The 17,420-nt window shown below is 36.4% G+C and overlaps 2 protein-coding genes across 9 annotated transcripts; one reads left to right on the forward strand and one right to left on the reverse strand.

Annotated features, from left to right (window-relative positions):
• Nucleotides 1-167: 167 nt before the first annotated feature.
• LOC113641823 (acidic mammalian chitinase-like) lies at nucleotides 168-7,542 on the reverse strand. 3 transcript variants are annotated; one of them, XM_047806920.1, is made up of 12 exons: nucleotides 3,246-4,101; nucleotides 3,078-3,107; nucleotides 2,786-2,990; nucleotides 2,601-2,657; nucleotides 2,323-2,488; nucleotides 2,066-2,190; nucleotides 1,844-1,967; nucleotides 1,401-1,586; nucleotides 1,161-1,280; nucleotides 907-1,048; nucleotides 613-738; nucleotides 168-567 (listed from the first exon to the last, which is right to left on the reverse strand). In XM_047806920.1, exons 1-12 carry the CDS (start codon nucleotides 3,268-3,270, stop codon nucleotides 386-388), a joined length of 1,488 nt encoding a protein of 495 aa, XP_047662876.1. In that variant the 5' UTR covers nucleotides 3,271-4,101; the 3' UTR covers nucleotides 168-385. The 3 variants fall into 3 exon arrangements, with proteins under 3 accessions (XP_047662876.1, XP_047662877.1, XP_047662875.1); XM_047806921.1 differs by lacking the exon at nucleotides 3,246-4,101 and adding an exon at nucleotides 7,463-7,542 and having other exon boundaries at nucleotides 168-738; XM_047806919.1 differs by having other exon boundaries at nucleotides 168-738.
• Nucleotides 7,475-16,945, forward strand: uba3 (ubiquitin-like modifier activating enzyme 3). 6 transcript variants are annotated; one of them, XM_027144848.2, is made up of 19 exons: nucleotides 7,480-7,588; nucleotides 7,701-7,739; nucleotides 8,443-8,539; nucleotides 9,649-9,763; nucleotides 9,864-9,944; nucleotides 10,104-10,186; nucleotides 10,273-10,353; nucleotides 10,456-10,499; nucleotides 10,600-10,664; nucleotides 10,799-10,954; nucleotides 11,532-11,634; nucleotides 12,747-12,860; nucleotides 12,968-13,021; nucleotides 15,232-15,268; nucleotides 15,359-15,440; nucleotides 15,567-15,667; nucleotides 15,755-15,818; nucleotides 15,911-15,965; nucleotides 16,407-16,945. In XM_027144848.2, exons 4-19 carry the CDS (start codon nucleotides 9,650-9,652, stop codon nucleotides 16,493-16,495), a joined length of 1,323 nt encoding a protein of 440 aa, XP_027000649.1. In that variant the 5' UTR covers nucleotides 7,480-7,588; nucleotides 7,701-7,739; nucleotides 8,443-8,539; nucleotide 9,649; the 3' UTR covers nucleotides 16,496-16,945. The 6 variants fall into 6 exon arrangements, with proteins under 6 accessions (XP_027000647.1, XP_027000649.1, XP_027000648.1 ...); XM_027144849.2 differs by having other exon boundaries at nucleotides 7,540-7,588; nucleotides 7,701-7,771; XM_027144846.2 differs by lacking the exon at nucleotides 8,443-8,539 and having other exon boundaries at nucleotides 7,475-7,588.
• The last annotated feature ends 475 nt before the right edge of the window (nucleotides 16,946-17,420 follow it).

Below are 17,420 nucleotides of genomic sequence, written 5' to 3' on the forward strand. Positions count from 1 at the left end.
AGGATTGGACGACAAGACTGTTCTTTTGGAGATCCCAAAGTTGGGACCATGTGATAATGAAGTGTTTTCACTGGTATCTACACTCGCATGAAAAGTACTATTAAACTCTACCCTTTCTGAGAATGCACAAGACACTGAAATGAGTTTTTAAGAAGGAGACTTTTCCATAGCTTTTTCATTAGCTTTATTACAGACGATTATACAACCCTGAGCACAAAGGAAGTGAACAGTGTTTCTTCATAAACTTAAGCAGCTATAAATCCAGAATGACCTACTCATCACACACCAAACATCTTACAGATTACGCTTTTATTACGATGATTCATTTTCTAGAATAATAGAAGAATCAAAACAAAAGCAGCAATTTAGTGAATGCTTTGAACCTTTAGCTCCAGTTGCAGCATGAGCAGCTTGTGTCAAACACCAGGCTAGATGCACATTGCTGGAAATAAGTCTGGCCTCTGCTGCACTCATAGAATTTGTTACTCTTGGCAGAAAATGGATACAGACCATTTGCTTTGCCAGCACAGAAAGAGCTGTTCATGCCACTGGTGCCGCTGGAGCTTCCACTGCTGGAGCTTCCACTGCTGGAGCTTCCACTGCTAGAGCTACCACTGCTGGAGCTTCCACTGCTGGAGCTTCCTCCACTAGAACTTCCACTTCCACTGGCACTGGCACTAGGGGTTGTGCTGCTCACTCCTGCTATTGGGGGCAGTGGAGTTGCAGGAGGCTTGCAGGCTTAAGAGAGAACATACTATCATGTTAATAACCCAGTATTTATTGCTAAATGCATTACTTCTTATTATTAGCATGTAATTTTGCCATAGTGTGCAACCTTTAGGAAAAGTTAAGTTAAAAGAGAGGATGGCTACTTCAGTTAATAATCCAGTGTAATGTAATTCTTACATTGTTGGTCCAAGTTCAAGGCTTTGTGAAGCACATTAATTAGAGGGTATTTGCCCTGGTTACAGAACGTTCCCAAATAGTCATCCATGTCAATAGTCCACACCATAGCACCACCAAAGTTGCTTTTCATCAGCCAATCAACCTGCAGAGATGTTTTAAAAACGCTGCTTTATTCTTTCACTGTTCAGTCCAATAAACATTTTCTTCTACAGATGATTTTGAAGTTAAGCTAAACAGAATAGCCTACTGTTTACCTTGATCTGGAAGCTTTTCATGTTGTCATAACCAACCCATTGGTTTCCCTTATAGGCATAGGGCACGTCTTGTTGAGCGTTCCACACCTCGGTTGCACCCCCTTGCAAGAAGGTGCAGATCTACCCAGGTAAAACAGATTGCACCATTGAGAAAAACTGTGAACTGGAAAAATCTACTTGTCTCACACATAGTAAATGCAATACACATAACCTGTCTGAAGTACCAGTGGATCAAGGTACCTCAAAATAAGCCAGTTCCCCAGCTTCCTGAGTGTATTTTCCTGCTGTTCCAGCTCCAGAGATTGGAGCTCCAATTCCATGGTTGGCAGGGTTGCTCAGGGTAAAAGTGTTTCCATAGGTGGGGAACCCAACAAGAAGTTTCTCTGCAGGAGCACCATTGGTCCTCCAGTAATTCATGGCATAGTCCTAAAGAGCACAATAAGGTTGGGACATGTCTTGTAATAGTACAGTATGTGAAGGCAATATCAATGTGAAAGCCTTAATTATTTTGCACTTTATGAAGATGAACAGATGAGTGTCAAAATGTGTTTAATATTTAAACACTCAATATTTGAACACATATGCCCAGTGACTAAGACTTATTAATGCTAGGACTGAATATTTCACTGGCACCTTGGTTGGTTTAACAACATGCCTCTCAAATACAGACATTATTAACATACCACATTAAAGTAGATGTAGCCACCGCTGTCAAAAGAATCCCTGTACAGGGGACTACACTCTCCTGTGAAAGGATCCCATGATCCATGCATGTCATAGGTCATAACATTAATCATGTCCAGTGATCTAGATGAGGAAAGGATCATAAATAATATTAAACCCTTCAGCTACCAACAGTTCAATATATACTGTATCATGCAGGGGTGGTAATGGCTTTGACTTACTGTCCAAGCTGAGGAATTTGGTATGCTGTGTCAATGGTGCCTCGACCCGATGAGACAGCAGCAGACATCAGTAGTCGTGCTCTGTTAGTCTGCTTGGCCTCTGCCTCAAATGCAGTCCTCATTTCCTATTTGCAGATGCATAGGAAAAGAGAAGGAATACAGAATGCTACATGAGTGATGTATTGAGTAAATTTATGTATAATACAACTTTGCTGCTATGTATGAATTTTAATGTGAAAAAAATATCAGATACCCACAGCTAACAAAACCGAGTACAGTTGCTGGTCTTGTGGTGGACTACCCCTGTTGGCTGGGTACTCCCAGTCAATGTCCAATCCATCAAATTCATACTTCCTCAGAAAAGCAATTACAGAATTGATGAAAGTCTGGCGGTTGGCAGCACTGGCTACCATGGCAGAAAACCTAGTATGAAGATTGAGAACCTAGTTGAATGTGACAAGCCACATCATTTCTAATTTTTAAGTAAATAACAATAATAAAGTTTTTTAAAAAACAACAAAAAATAAGTTCTTACCCTGAGGAGCCAAAGTTCCACCCACCGACTGACAGCAGAGTTTTCAAGTTACCGTTCCTGTCAATATGTCACATGAGAGAGAAAGACACAAAGTAGAAGAGAGCTGCCACACTGTACAGTTCAGTTCATCACTATTGAGTACATATGAACAAAAGGTTGAGATGGTAACAGCAGAACACACTCACTTGTCCTTCAGGCCATTGAATTGGCTGTAGAGCTCCACATCATTCCACTCAAAGGTAGCAATTTTGTAGTCATTGGTCATGGTGGCGAAGGCATAGAGGAGATGGGTACACAGGCAAGGGTCGATGTCATTGGGCATGTAGATGGTCGGTGGGGGACGATACTGTGCCCAGTTGGTGAAGTAGCATGACAGTATGTAGGCTGAGCCTGTCCAAAGCAGCAGTGAATTTAAATCAGTTGGTATTGTTATTGCTTGTTAGTTCCCAAGTAAAAAAAAACAAAACCCATACTTACCAAGCTGCATATGAAGCAGCAGGGCCAAAGCTGGTTGTCCATTGTGAGAGAGAAAGAGATATGAGACCTTGGTTTAATATTGTGAGTTATAAATGTCTTAACACTCAGAGACTCAAAAAAAATAGACTCTCAAAATTATGCACTGGTGAATATTTTATGGTCTGTTACCTGAAACCAGGACCACCTTGCCCATCGTTGCTGTGTACAGTGTTGCACAGGGTCTGCTCTTTTAAATACCTACAGTTGACCCTCAAACTCTCAAAGCAATGCTTAGGTAGTGTTTATTGTAGATAGCAGATAATAAATGGCACTTAAGATTACTAAAATGCATGCCAAAAGTGATTACTATTTATCATAATACCTGTGTACTTTTACACGTGCAATAATGGCTTGTAGCTCTGATGCAGAGATTCAGAGCCTGTTACACTAAGCTTAAGAAACAGAATGCTGAATGCATTCGAAAAATTTATTTCTGATAGTCAATGCAATTGCTCACATTTGTTTGGGACAAAATAAAGAAGAAAAAGATAAAAATTGTGTAATTTAAATACTGTATACATTATTAAATATAAACTAAGATATTAATAGGAACTATTAAAGAGAAAATTGTACTGTGCCTTGAGCTGCATTTTTATGTGAATCTCTTCACAAAAGTAATAATTGATTTTCAATAATATTCCAAAATCATAATCTTTATTTTAAAAATGGTAAGCTCGTTGCAAGTGCTTTTTTTTGTCTTACATAAATAAACCTTCTCCATTGTTATTAAAAAGAAAATGTTCACAAAATACATATAGGCACTTAGGTATAAGGAAATGCTACTGAAAGGATCCAATTTTAAATTACAGCAGGGCTATTAATGCATCTTAGTTTCATGAACATGTCCAGCACACGTTCTGGAATGTAACAATTCCCAAACAAATAGATCAATTGTTCATTTTCTACCGCTTATCAAGGCAGGATACACCCTGAACGGAGTGCCAACCCATCGCAGGGCACACATACACACACACTGTCATTCACTCGCGCAATCACACTCTACGGACAATTTTCCAGAAATGCCAATCAACATATCATGCATGTCTTTGGACCGGGGGAGGAAACCGGAGTACCCGGAGGAAACCCCCGAGGCACGGGGAGAACATGCAAACTCCACACACACAAGGCGGAGGCGGGAATCGAACCCCCAACCCTGGAGCTGTGAGGCGAACGTGCTAACCACTAAATCAATGAAATATTACTAGATGGTTAGAGTTGTCAAATGTAGATTGTATAACATTTTCTTGTTAGGAAAGATGTTGGTGTTTTGAGAAATAGTAGCTTATTGCTTATCAGTCATATTAAACAGAATATAGAAAGCTTTCCAGAAACTTCCACGGGGTGTCTCGTTAAGGAATTGATGTGCTTTAAAAGTTCGAAACAGTTGAAGTTCTGCAAATTGATATATAAATTGTACTGTACTTTTTCTTACAGCATCTGTGGGTTTGTACACACTCTAGGTTTAAATACAGACACGGAAACAGATATGGTTATTTTGACAGATGGAAGAATAAATACATTAATGTGCATATACAGATAAGTGCATTGTATTACATCCATAATTTATTATTATCATATAACACAACATACTGTATATTATGGTATATTTTACTCTTCCACCTATAAGTTTTTAAGAAGTTATACATCTTCATTCATACTAAACATACAGCATTCATACTTATATACTCGTTATATACTTATTTTAAACATTCTGTATTATATAAGTAAGAAATTATTTGATGACCGGCCATTGTGTTAGTAGAAAAATAATCAGGTCTGCATTCAACAGCTTCTGTGGGATAAAGAACTATATACAACATCCAGTAAAATATAACAGACCATAAAGACAGCACATAAGCAGCAAAGAATGGTTAAAAATAGAGGCAGCTCTTTCAAGAACTAAAAGTACAACATGGTAATGAAAATGTTATCTAAATTAAACAATGCATGGTTGACTCGATTAATACAGTCACTGTGTGTCAGCAGTGAGTCAGCACATGTTTTTTATCTTTCACGCAGTCAGTGTTAATACTTCCACAGATAATCAAGTTTTCCATGCTCTCAATTTTGGCTACAGTATTTGGGCTTTAACATGTCTCATAAAATATTTATTTATATGTCAAATTGAACTGTGAAATTATGTTTTGTAATTTTGTTTTTGTTCATACCATTTTAAGAAGGTTATCAACAAAGTCGTTACAAAGAAGGTCACCACTGGTTTAAACAGGTCTGGAAAAAATAATGCATGATAATGAATGATAAGACAAACCTTAACAGACTATTTAATTGCTGTGCCAGATAGCTATTTCTGTGTTTCAATATATGTGGCCACCGAATAACGTTATAACATAAACCTATACTGTAGCCAAAATTTTACAATATGAATGCAAATGATAATAAAAAAATAAATGTATGCACTAAAAAAAAAGTCAGTGTTCCTTATTTTCAAGGTTATATTCAGGTTTCACTTGTCCCGCTCTTGCTGAAACAAGGACAAGGCTCTTCTGTAATGTTAGGGGCTCAGCTACAATAAAGGCCCAAGGTTTCCAATCACTTCTGCAGCTTCGGTTAACATTCCTAGCATCCTGAGCAGGAGTCAGGTCTGCACATAGCACCCTGCCAATTGGTAACTGTGATATGGTCAAATTCCAGTATTATTTCCAAACATTAAAATGTTATAAAATTAATAGTGATGCATCAATAAAAGAGTCTACTATTGGATAACATTCAGATGCCTTGTTCACTTACTCAGTATCTTTAATAGAGATTATGATGGTGGCTGACATGAGTATGCAGAGCATTATCAGTTAGCATGGTCATTAAACGTGTGCGAGAAATGTGTGACTAAAAGTGTGACTAAAAGGATTGTGTAGATGACCACCAACATTCCACCAGGGGGTGATCAAGGAAAGTCTACTCAACCATGCTAGTAGCACATATTTACAGGCCATCAGAGGTCACAATATTTTGGGTAATGACAGGTGATGACAGGAATCTACCTCGAGCTTTGGTGGACAGAGGATCAGAAACTATAAACACAGTTACAAGCAGTTTTGCAGATCTCTAATAATAGTACTTTCTATGCCAATTAAGGAAATATGGTCTGCCACAGGAGCTGTTGAGGCTGTTCTACACTGCAGTCATTGAATCTGTCCTGAATCACCCTGATTTACAACTCACAATAATTATATTCCCTGCTTCATAGCATAAGTACTGCATTATCAGAACTGTCAGTCATCACATCATCCGTGTATGTTGCACACACTACTGCTGCTGCATATTGCACAAAAAGCATAACATTGCACAATGTTGCTATTTGCATTTCTCACACTTTATGTACATAACTGATCAGTCATATATTCTGTATTCATATTTAATACTCATAATATCTATTGTATCACATCTGCATTTTCTTGTATAGTCTGTATTATCTTGTATAGTATAGTGTTATTTATTTCTGTACTTTTGAGAGTCACAAACAGCTGGAACCAAATTCCTTGTGTGTCAACACACTTGGCCAATAAACCTGACTCTGATTCTGATTCTGAGAAGAAGACAGATAACAAAAGGAAGAGAAATATTATTCCTTATTTCTTTTATATTATTCCTTATGTTTACCTTCTGCTCTATGTTTATGTTCTGTAAAGCTGCTTTGAGACAATGTCTGTTGTAAAAAGCGCTATACAAATAAGCTTGAATTGAATTGAAACGAATTGAAGAAATAGTAGCTGTATTATGACAGTATTTATATCAAATACTATGTATCTGGTAAAGGACATTTTAGAATCCAGATGCCCACTGCAAAATATCTATTTTGTTCAATCAACTATTTCTGTGTTGATTTGGATGTACCGAATTTCTATGGCCATGGTTTAGCTGTCTTAGCTGAGGCAACTGTTTGGGACTAGGGGTTCCCAAAGGTTATTGAGGTTCAATAATAATAATAATAATAATAATAATAATAATAATAATAATAATAATAATAATAATAATAATAATAATAATTCATTAATTAATATTTATAATATTGGCATGCAGGAAGTAGCACCTTGTCATTTTCTCACCTTGTCTCATTTTCTATCTTTACTATCCACAACAGATTGTCCATTGCTTGTATGGCATAATAATAATAATAATAATAATAATAATAATAATAATAATAATAATAATAATAATAATAATAATAATTTACGCTTGTTTACCAACATACTTGACAATAAATCTCTGATTATTATTATTATTATTATTATTATTATTATTATTATTATTATTATTATTATTATTATTATTGAACCTCAATAAAGTACCACAATTTATATTTTATCACATGCTATTTAATTAATTACCTATTTACTGCTATTATTTTCTAGCATGATCTTTTGTATTCAACCTTCAAGTTCGTCCCAGCAGCAAAGCATTGTGGGAAGGCATGGAACCGTGAAACCCTAAAGTATGGCGGATGGGGAAGAGCCGTAAGTAGCGTTGAATGAACGAACTGTTTTGGGGAAGAAATATTGTGATATTTTGGCCAGTGGCCAGTATAACAAGGGCTTGCTTGAATCCTCTTTTATTCTCTCATTTTAGGGCGAAGAAAAGACAGAGAATAGAGGAGCAGCCTAAGAAGTTAGTGATGAAATGCTAAGCGCTGGCTGCAGGTTTGAGTATTGCACAGCATAGGGAGTGTGAAAATTCATCCTTTTTCATCAAAGTTCAGTATATCCAGGTAGCTAAAACTGCGGGTATAGTAGTAAAAGTAGTAACGTAAACCCCAAGTTGGAGTGTAACCGGTGAATTATTTTAGTTCCGGATTGTGTTTATTTTTAGACGTGACATGGCTAACGGCTAACTATGTTAGCTTATGTTTCAATACAAACAAGGCCTGTAAACGGATCAGAGAGAATTAATAAGCTAGTCAAAGCTAATGTGAAGCAGTGATGAATTTTCACATAATGCACTGTGGCCAAGGTTAGCTGTTCTGTCATCAATCTCGACTGTTGCTTGTGTTTTACTAGATTTTGTGGATCCTATGAAGCTGTGAAACACACACACACACACACACACACACACACCCCCAGGAGGTATTTTAGGGAGCTGTGAATATAAGGTTAATATAAGTAGTAAAAGACTCAATTCATCCCTCGAACAAAACATAGATGTGTGTTTTTCCTGCTAAATCCTGGATATAAAATCCAGGTGTGATCTAATTCCACTAATTCAAGTGTCAGTGTTAAGTCCAGGATGAGATTGTTTTTGCTTCTTCAAGTCTGTATTTAAAGAGTAAACAAGATCTGTTCCCATTAATTCAGTGCTTGGTGTGAAATTTCAGGTTCACAAGTGGACAGTGTAAGAAAGCAAAACGATGAGGGCGAAGATCTTAATGAAGATGAAGTTTATTCCAACGTAGCAGTGACAAAATACGTGAAGTACGAGTCAAGAAGAACACAGGACAAATCCTGTTCAAGCATTTTATACTGTTTTTCCTCTTTGTAGTTTAAATGTAGTTTGAATGTGTATTGAGCGTAAGAACTGAATGTCTCCCAAATGGCTGGGTCACACGTTGTTATCTAGCCAGATGTGTTTAAATGTTAATCATGGTCACGTACGCTTTGGCTTGATATTGTATTGTTATCACCCAAATGGTCACTTTAAATGGTAATCGCGGTCACATAAACCCTTTGTTTAGTGATGGTCCTTGATGTCCAGCTGCCGCTCCAACAATTTAATCAAGTTTATTTATTTAGAGCTCTTATTACGTATTACCTTATAATACTTTTTTATGAATGAGCTGTTTCCGACACACATCAGAGTGGAATCTGGGTGCATAAAATATGTAATAAGAGTACATAATTACAACAATAGGAAACATCTTGAGTATGATTAATGCCAAGGAAGCAACAGACTAATTTCTTAAAAACAAAATTAAATTGATCATGAAGAAAAATCTACTTTCTTGATTCGTTCTATGCTGGCAGCAGTTTTTTTGTACAGTTGGGTGTCATGAGCTTCTTCCATAATCGATCGAATAAGCTTCACTTTTATACTAGTAGGTCCAGAAGCATTGTCATGGGTTTCGGTATTGCATCCTTCATGCAACCATACCTTTAAAATACTACTTTAAAACTATATTACAAATGAATTGAAAGTCAGATGGTCATCTTATAAAGTTGGGATTCAATACGATAAAAATGACATTTTAACCTTCATTTAGTCGTTTTAATTTATCCTGGTCAGGGTCATGGTGCAGTGTAAACTAGATGGGTTGCCAGTTTATTGCAGGGAACCCTGTGAGCACGAATACACACACTCTCATTCAAATCTAAGGGCAGTTTTGCTTGGCCAGTCCACATGGGGTGAACATGCTGCTTATTAGACCATCCAGGATTTTGAGGAGTTTTATTTACTTATATCTCGGTCCGATCAGTGTTGATTTTTGGTGTAGGCTAGATGACTTATTTTCTATTTGTTTATTTTTTTAAGATTTATTTGCTGGTTGAAAATAATTTCAAATTAACAAACAGATTTTGCTTTACAGAATGGCAGTGGATGTTAGCAGCAGCGGTGATTGGGATGGGCGATGGAGCCATGTGCAGAAGTTTCTGGAGAGGTCTGGACCCTTCACACACCCTGATTTTGAAGCAAGCGAGGAGGTAAATTATACATTTTGACATTAAGTTGAATTATTTATGATGATATTTTTTTTGCAAATAGGTTTATTGCTTGTATTCTCTCTCTTTTTTTTTCAAACAGACACTCCAGTTTTTATTGAAAACATGCAAAATTCTCGTGATTGGAGCAGGAGGCCTTGGCTGTGAGCTCCTAAAAAACCTGGTAAAGTGCACATGCAGTTAAAAGATGGGTTAGGCAAACAAATTTACCATTTGTGTATGTAAATTACCAAAGCTTACACTGAATACTGTTCACCATTAGCCTGTGTTTTTTAGTGTCTGTGATTTTTGTTTTTATTTATTTATTTTACTTCTCCTTTAGGCACTATCAGGGTTTCGGAACATTCACGTCGTAGACATGGACACTATTGATGTGTCTAATCTGAACAGACAGTTTCTCTTTAGGCAAGGATTCAGTTTATTCTGATGAACACCTCATTTCAGATCAAAGTTGTTGGTAAAGTTTAATATTCAGCTTTTTGTGTTTAAAGGCCTAAAGATGTTGGCCGTCCTAAGGCAGATGTAGCAGCTGAATTCATCAACAGTCGAGTTCCAGGATGCCATGTTGTCCCGTATCCTTCATCACATAAACAAGCCGTTTATTTATTTTGTCATAACTTAATACCCGTTCTTGTCTATTTTGGAGCTTTGCTTCCTTAACCGGTGTAATTTAGACACTTTAAGAAAATTCAAGATTTTGATGAATCTTTTTACAGACGTAAGTTTAATGCAAAAAAAAAAAAAAAAACAAGGTGTAATTAGGCAGTTTTATATTGTTATATAGAAATTGTCGCTTCTTTATCTTCTTTCTTCTACAGAATTCCACATAATTGTGTGCGGCCTGGACTCCATCATTGCTCGTCGCTGGATGAATGGAATGCTGGTGAGAAATACATCTATACTAAGGATCTGATTTAGATCCAGTTCACTTATTTCTCTAGTGGAACAGTTGGGATTAGATGATCAAATGTCTGTAGTGAAAAATTGCAAAACACTTTCTATCTGTGTTCCTCTCAGTTGTCACTGCTTATGTATGAAGATGGGGCTTTGGATCCCAGCTCCATAATCCCACTAATAGATGGAGGTACAGAAGGCTTTAAAGGGAATCTGAGGGTTATCTTGCCTGGTATGACAGCCTGCATAGACTGCACACTGGAGCTGTATCCTCCGCAGGTAGTCTGCTTTCTTATATAAACTGTTACAATGCTGTGATTTCTGCTTTATCACATAATTGTCACAAATACTTGGATTAAATTTAGTTTAAAACAAAACAAGCTCAACCTGTGCATACTCAAAGAACAGTTTTTAAATGATCACTTAAATTTATAAGCAATTCTGATACAGCATGCCACAATCAGACCATCATACAATCAGCCAGTCCTGGTGGTGATAATATGGTGGAGTAAGTGATGCTTTGGTGTTTCAGTGTTTGAGCAACATAGAATGATTGACAGAATTTTCAATATAAAACCAAAACCCGAAATATTTTTTTTTACGCTTTTATTTCATTAAATGTTTTTATATGAATGAAATGGCTGTATGAATGAAATGCTCATTTAAAATGAATCAAGAATGTTTTTTCACACCACTGACGCTTAATACAGAACATTTAAACTGATGTATATAAATGATCACAGCTGTCAGTAATCATAAATTAAATAGCATGAACAGTAATTGGTCCATTGGCACGTTATGTACGATTCATTGCTTTGACAGTGAGAGTGTCTGTCATTCTGTTGTGTGTTTTCAGGTTAATTTTCCAATGTGCACTATTGCATCAATGCCGCGGCTGCCCGAGCACTGCATCGAGTATGTAAGAATACTGCAGTGGCCCAAAGAGAAACCATTTGGAGGTAGTACATATCTCTGGCACATGCTATATTTTTTTTATACATAGATCGTGTAGATGATAGATACATAGATGTGAAAGAGTTTATAAAACCTTCTAAATACTCTTTATAGCCATGCACACACTGTTTACTTTATTAGGAGCATAATACCTATGTTATAAACTGCTCATACATGCAATTCTGTAATCCGCCAGTCATTTGGTCGCAGTGCATTAAATCATGCACATACAGGCAAAGAGCTTTAGTTAGTACCAGAATGAGGAAAAATTGTGAGCACTTTGACTGTAGTGTGGACGTTGGCACCAAATGGGCTGGTTATAATATCATTGTATTATAATATTTTATAATCAACGTGTATGTAATTAACATATTATTCTGTATTCTCATCAGTCCTTTCTAAACTGAGTGACATTTTAATAGAAAGGAACCCCATCAGAGACTAGATATTGTATGAGGCACAGCAGCATTTCTTCTGAGTTTTTTCTTATTGTCACTTCTGGGTTGAAAAAAGTTAGACATAAAGAACAGATGAAGATAAGATAGAAGCTGACATCTCAAACTGTACACCTAAACATCATCTCACAACAGATGATGAACGAATATCTTGATCCACAACTTAAATATTGTCTTTATTGTTATGGTAGTCTTTTTTGCATTGATGAACAGAAGACAATGTTGCTGATAAATATATTCAAAGGCTGCATGTGGGTCTCCGTCACAGAAGGCTGCTAATGGATGGTAACTTAATGCCAATAACGAGCCTTCTTATGACAAGCTTATGGTAGTTGTACTTGATTTTAAATAGAATGAGTTTAGGTTCCAGAAAGGTTAACATATACCTGCTAACGGTTAAAGCTCTTGGCTGCTGTAGGTTGTAAGATCAAAGGTTGTGAGTTCAAGAACCAGTTTTTGGACTATGAAGGTCTGAACCCTTTCTGGTGTTCTGTATCATGACTGACCTGTCTTTTGGTTTCATAACAATTTTACTGTCACATACTTTCATATGTAACAATATGTAATATTTCTTCTTTAAAAATGTCCAAGCCAATGAATAAAAAGCTCTATGTATAGATCACACATACAGAGCCACGACAGCGCCTTCCAATTCTGTGCAGATGGTGTAGCTCTGGATGGTGATAATCCTGAACACATTCAGTGGGTGTTTCAGAAGTCTCTAGAGAGAGCAGCTGAGTTCAACATCACTGGAGTCACCTACAGACTCACACAAGGTAACTGCATGAGGAAGCTGAGGGTTGAGTTTCTGTAGTATATTTAATGGTACTCTTCTCCAAGGTTCAGTTTCTGATTCATTAGTTTTCTTGCTCTGGTTTTTCAGGTGTGGTTAAACGAATTATCCCTGCTGTTGCATCCACCAATGCAGTCATTGCTGGTATGTCCAGACCACACACATTGCTCCCATTTTACATCCAGGATTCATTTATTGCTTATATAATATTCATATTAATAAAAACAGGACTTATTTTTTTTCCATACATTATTGTGGATCTTTGTGTAGGGTATGAATCTGGTGCCAATCTGTAATCTCCATAGTAAGATTAAGAATAAACAAATAGGAGGGTCGATCAGCTGTATGAGCCTGAACAACAATGCTCAGATTTCTTTTTTTAGTTTCAATTGATTTTAAGTATTAAAGAATTAACACCTTCAGGTGAGTCAAATGAATCCTTCAAAAGAAGAAACCAGTGTTATACAAATGTAAAATGGTATATAATTCCATATTTTTAGTTTTTTTAAAGCCAACTTGACACATTATCAGTAAACATATAATAGCCACATGACTAGGATATTCCATCAAATTAAGATATTTCCAGATCACAATCTGTGTAGAAAATCAGATAAGATTAAATGAATACTTGTGGTGATTGCAATTTTGAGTGTAAAATAAAGAATTTAATAATCAAAAATAATCTCTAATGGTTAATATGCTAGTTGTGAGTTTTTTTTAGTGCTTAAACCCTTAAATACAAAAATATGCTTCATAATGTATGATGTTGGTTGTATTATATTTTTGCTTGTTTGCTGATAAATCTAGAAATATTAATTTTAATAATTTTGACATTGACTTTTCAAAAAGTTGCTACTTTTGTATGGAAAAATACTTTTGTATTCTGTGTGGAAGACGAAGCAAAACGGTCTATTTTCAAATGATGGAGTTTTCCCATGTAATCGAGTCTGTAACCTCACATGACACACTACATACTTGTCTTATGACCCGCCACCGTGATGATTTCCTTCAGGAATGTCTTTTTTAGCCATGTGTTATGGTTGTCACGAGAGTTTGTAATATGTCCTGATGCTGCACATCACCAGCAATAACAGACACTGCTCATAAATAGAACATACACTATACGCTAGCATTCTACAGTTTGCTTCCCATTGAAGAAGTAAATCAGCTAAGATGATAATATTGTTCTTTAGGCCATTTAGAACCAAAATCATTGCTAATATTTAAGCAATATTGAGCTGGAGCTGTGTCATTCAGCCTTAGGCCATTTTGCTCCGTCAGTGAAATAGCTCCCAGAGAAGCTGGATAGAACATTGTGTGCTATTGCTGGAATTAGAATTTTAATTATTTTTATTTTATTCATAGACAACAGAGTGATCTGTTTAATAAGTGGACCAGACATAACTGATGACACACATTCTTTATTGAGGATAATCAATTAATTTTCAAATTTTTGCCCTCTACTGAGGATGAGAATCATTAAGTTTATTACTTTCTTAATCATGGTGAGATTGTTCAAACACACCACAAATCACGAGTTCTGATGAAGCAACATTCAGTCTGTAAAATCTTACAATGACACTGAAACCCCACATGAACAGCAGGTGGAACTATGGGCTGTTTGACTAGAGCACTAGCTATAGGGTCATGCATAATAGTGACAGCAGTGGGAAGGCATAGAGTCCTAGATTTGGCCAGATTGTTTGTTTCGTGCTTCCTGACTCTTTCACTCTGTGTTTATAAACAGCCCAAACTTCCACTGTGTTGTGCATGTTCCAAATGAATTGTACCACCTTGTGGATTTGCTGATTTCTGAGGGCAAAATTACAACATTTCCAGTGTTACATCTGAGGTCACTGTTGCCAGCATCTGTGCCAGAAGTTAATAAAATGGACAGCCAGTCGTAAATTTCTGACCAACTTTCCAGAGACAGCTGTTTTTTTTGTCAAAAAAGATTTGTATGGCCTTCACGCCTATGAACGGCACTGGTGTCAGATGGCTGTTATCATAATTGACTTTCAATCCTAGATTGTTCACATCAGAGATTAGTAGCCCTATCAGGTTTGTCCCTTGCTGATGGCCCTGTCCAGACGGCAGTCGGTCGTTCAGGTCGGCAGAATACACACAGGCCTTAGCATTGCAGAGACTGTAGGTCAATTCTCATGTATTGTGTGAACACCTGGGGTGCCACAGCTACTAGACACAAGTAAACAGGAAAGCTCCATAATTTCAGATAAAAACCTCTTTGCTGATCTGATGTTGAACTGTAAATGCAAATTTGTGAACCAAAAGTGTGAAATGTTAAATTATTGTTATACAAATATGTTGTTTTGTTTTTGTTTTTGTCTTTGCAGCTGCTTGTGCTACAGAAGTTTTTAAGATCGCTTCAAGGTAACATTCAGGACAACGTTTCTGTTCATTTTACAAGACCATTTGTATGAGACACTAATATTTGTTGGTATATTTGTGTTTGTTTTTCAGTGCTTATGCTCCTTTGAATAATTACCTAGTGTTTAACGATGTGGATGGCTTGTACACGTACACCTTCGAGGCAGAGCGGAAGGTACGCTTGCTGTTGGATTTTACAAATTATCCTCACACATTACAGTTGAAGCTGCTTATAGTTAGTCGGAATTCGTCTGCTCTCTAAAAGTGTACTATATGTTGCTGCCTTTGGCCCGTCTAACAGGAGAATTGCACAGCATGTAGTCAAGTCCCTCAGAAGCTACAGTTCCCTCCGTCTGCTAAACTACAGGAAGTGCTGGAGTATCTGACTGAGAATGCCTCCTTGTGAGTACAGAATAACTTCCACCATAACAGTATCCTTCACTGAGGAATAAGAACACTTTAAAACACCTATCAATTAATATTTTTCAGACAAATGAAATCTCCAGCGATCACTGCAACACTCGAAGGCAAAAACAAGACACTTTACTTGCAGGTGAGTCTTTGTGAAGCTTGAAATTATATTTGAAATGCTTTTGAATGATTATTTAGATTCGTGTGTGTGTGTGTGTGTGCGCGCTTGTCTAGAGTGTTGCTTCAATTGAAGAAAGAACAAGGCCCAATCTGTGCAAAACTTTAAAAGGTGAGATCTACAGTCAGCTGAAGAATTATTGGCACTCTTGGGTGGGTTGAACGATGGGTTGGATTATAAATAGGTTATGAAAAGCGTAACTGTGGTTAAGTAACTTATCATGAGAGCAACCAAACTTTTAATAGGTTTACATTTCTAATAGGAAAAGGACGTTTTTATCCAGAAGAACAAGTCAGTTATTGGCACCACAAAATGTAATTGTTTCTATAAATAATACTAATAAATGTAAATATTAGTCCTTTACACCTCTTATTTTAAGTGCCAGCTTAAGCTATTAATTAAAAACTAAGTTTGCCTAGCTTTTTTTTAATTCATCTATACAAAGGGTGCCAGTAATTTTCTATAGTATGAAATAATTTAACCATGAATGTCAATGATGTGAACCATTTCTCTCTCTTTTTTTAATGCGTTTCTATGTTTGGATTGTTCTAGAGCTGGGGTTGACTGATGGACAGGAGTTAGCTGTGGCTGATGTCACCACTCCACAAACAGTTCTCTTCAAGCTTAACTTCACTTCCTGAACACAACTAGTCCTGGACATTATATAATATCCCCTTCTATAGGTCATGTCCTTCTCTCATTTACAGAAAAACTGCATTGGAACCTCTTAGATGAAATGGAGTAATATTTAAGAATATATTTCTTTGTATATATAAGGCACTTTGCAGTGTATGCAGGACTTCTTCTTTTATCATAATTCTCCTATTCACCTGAAAAACTCTGGAAAAGCTTCAACAGTTATTGGGTCATTTAATTAATTGGTTTCACAAACCATGAGAGAGCAGAGAAGAGATTTCTAGCTCTTACAGCATTCTACACTGGGGATGAAGGTTTATTTTGAGCATTTAATGACAACTAATGGTTGTATTAAAGGTTTTTTTTTTTTTGGTCCATCTGTTAAATGTAAATATTTCTTCACTTGTATGCTTGTCAGTGAAAATGCTCTGTAATAAAAGGAAGCATTTGCAGGGCTTTTGAAGAAAGTTTTCCCATTTTAGGAACTGCAGGTTTTTGTGATGTAAAAAAATGAAACCAAGATCATTCATGTCAGACCTTTTTCCACTTTTAATGAGAAAATATATAAAATTATAATATAAATCGATTAGAAACATTTTAAATGAAAGCAAGCAAGCAACCCGCTTGCCTAAGTGTGCACACCCTTATATAACTGGGAATGAGGCTGTGTTCACAATAAACCAATCACATTTAATCTCATGTGCAAAAGTATTTATTATACAGCTGCCATAGAATTATTAAAATTTTCCTCAAATTGAAGATCAGCTGTTCCTGTAGGATTGTATTTACAACTCTGTTTCATCTGACTTCTTTAGACATGATGCATAAAGAGTTTATAACACAGGCATGGTATATTTTGCAGAAACCCTTATCCAGAGTGACTTGCAAGCTTACTTTTTTTCAAGCTTAAGGAATCATGAATAGCTACAA

The sequence above is a fragment of the Tachysurus fulvidraco genome, chromosome 23, assembly GCF_022655615.1.
Source record: "Tachysurus fulvidraco isolate hzauxx_2018 chromosome 23, HZAU_PFXX_2.0, whole genome shotgun sequence".
Taxonomy (NCBI): domain Eukaryota; kingdom Metazoa; phylum Chordata; class Actinopteri; order Siluriformes; family Bagridae; genus Tachysurus; species Tachysurus fulvidraco.

Excerpts from the sequence above, each read along its gene's own strand:
- LOC113641823 (XM_047806919.1), bottom strand. The coding sequence starts at position 3,270 with ATGGGCAAGGTGGTCCTGGTTTCAG. Across the intron at positions 1,968-2,065 it reads CAAATTCCTCAGCTTGGACA|ATCACTGGACATGATTAATG; the intron begins GTAAGTCAAAGC and ends TTCCTCATCTAG. Across the intron at positions 1,587-1,843 it reads GCTACATCTACTTTAATGTG|GACTATGCCATGAATTACTG; the intron begins GTATGTTAATAA and ends TGTGCTCTTTAG.
- uba3 (XM_047806922.1), top strand. The coding sequence starts at position 8,051 with ATGAATTTTCACATAATGCACTGTGGCCAAG. Across the intron at positions 10,955-11,531 it reads TGGAGCTGTATCCTCCGCAG|GTTAATTTTCCAATGTGCAC; the intron begins GTAGTCTGCTTT and ends GTGTGTTTTCAG. Across the intron at positions 12,861-12,967 it reads CACCTACAGACTCACACAAG|GTGTGGTTAAACGAATTATC; the intron begins GTAACTGCATGA and ends CTGGTTTTTCAG.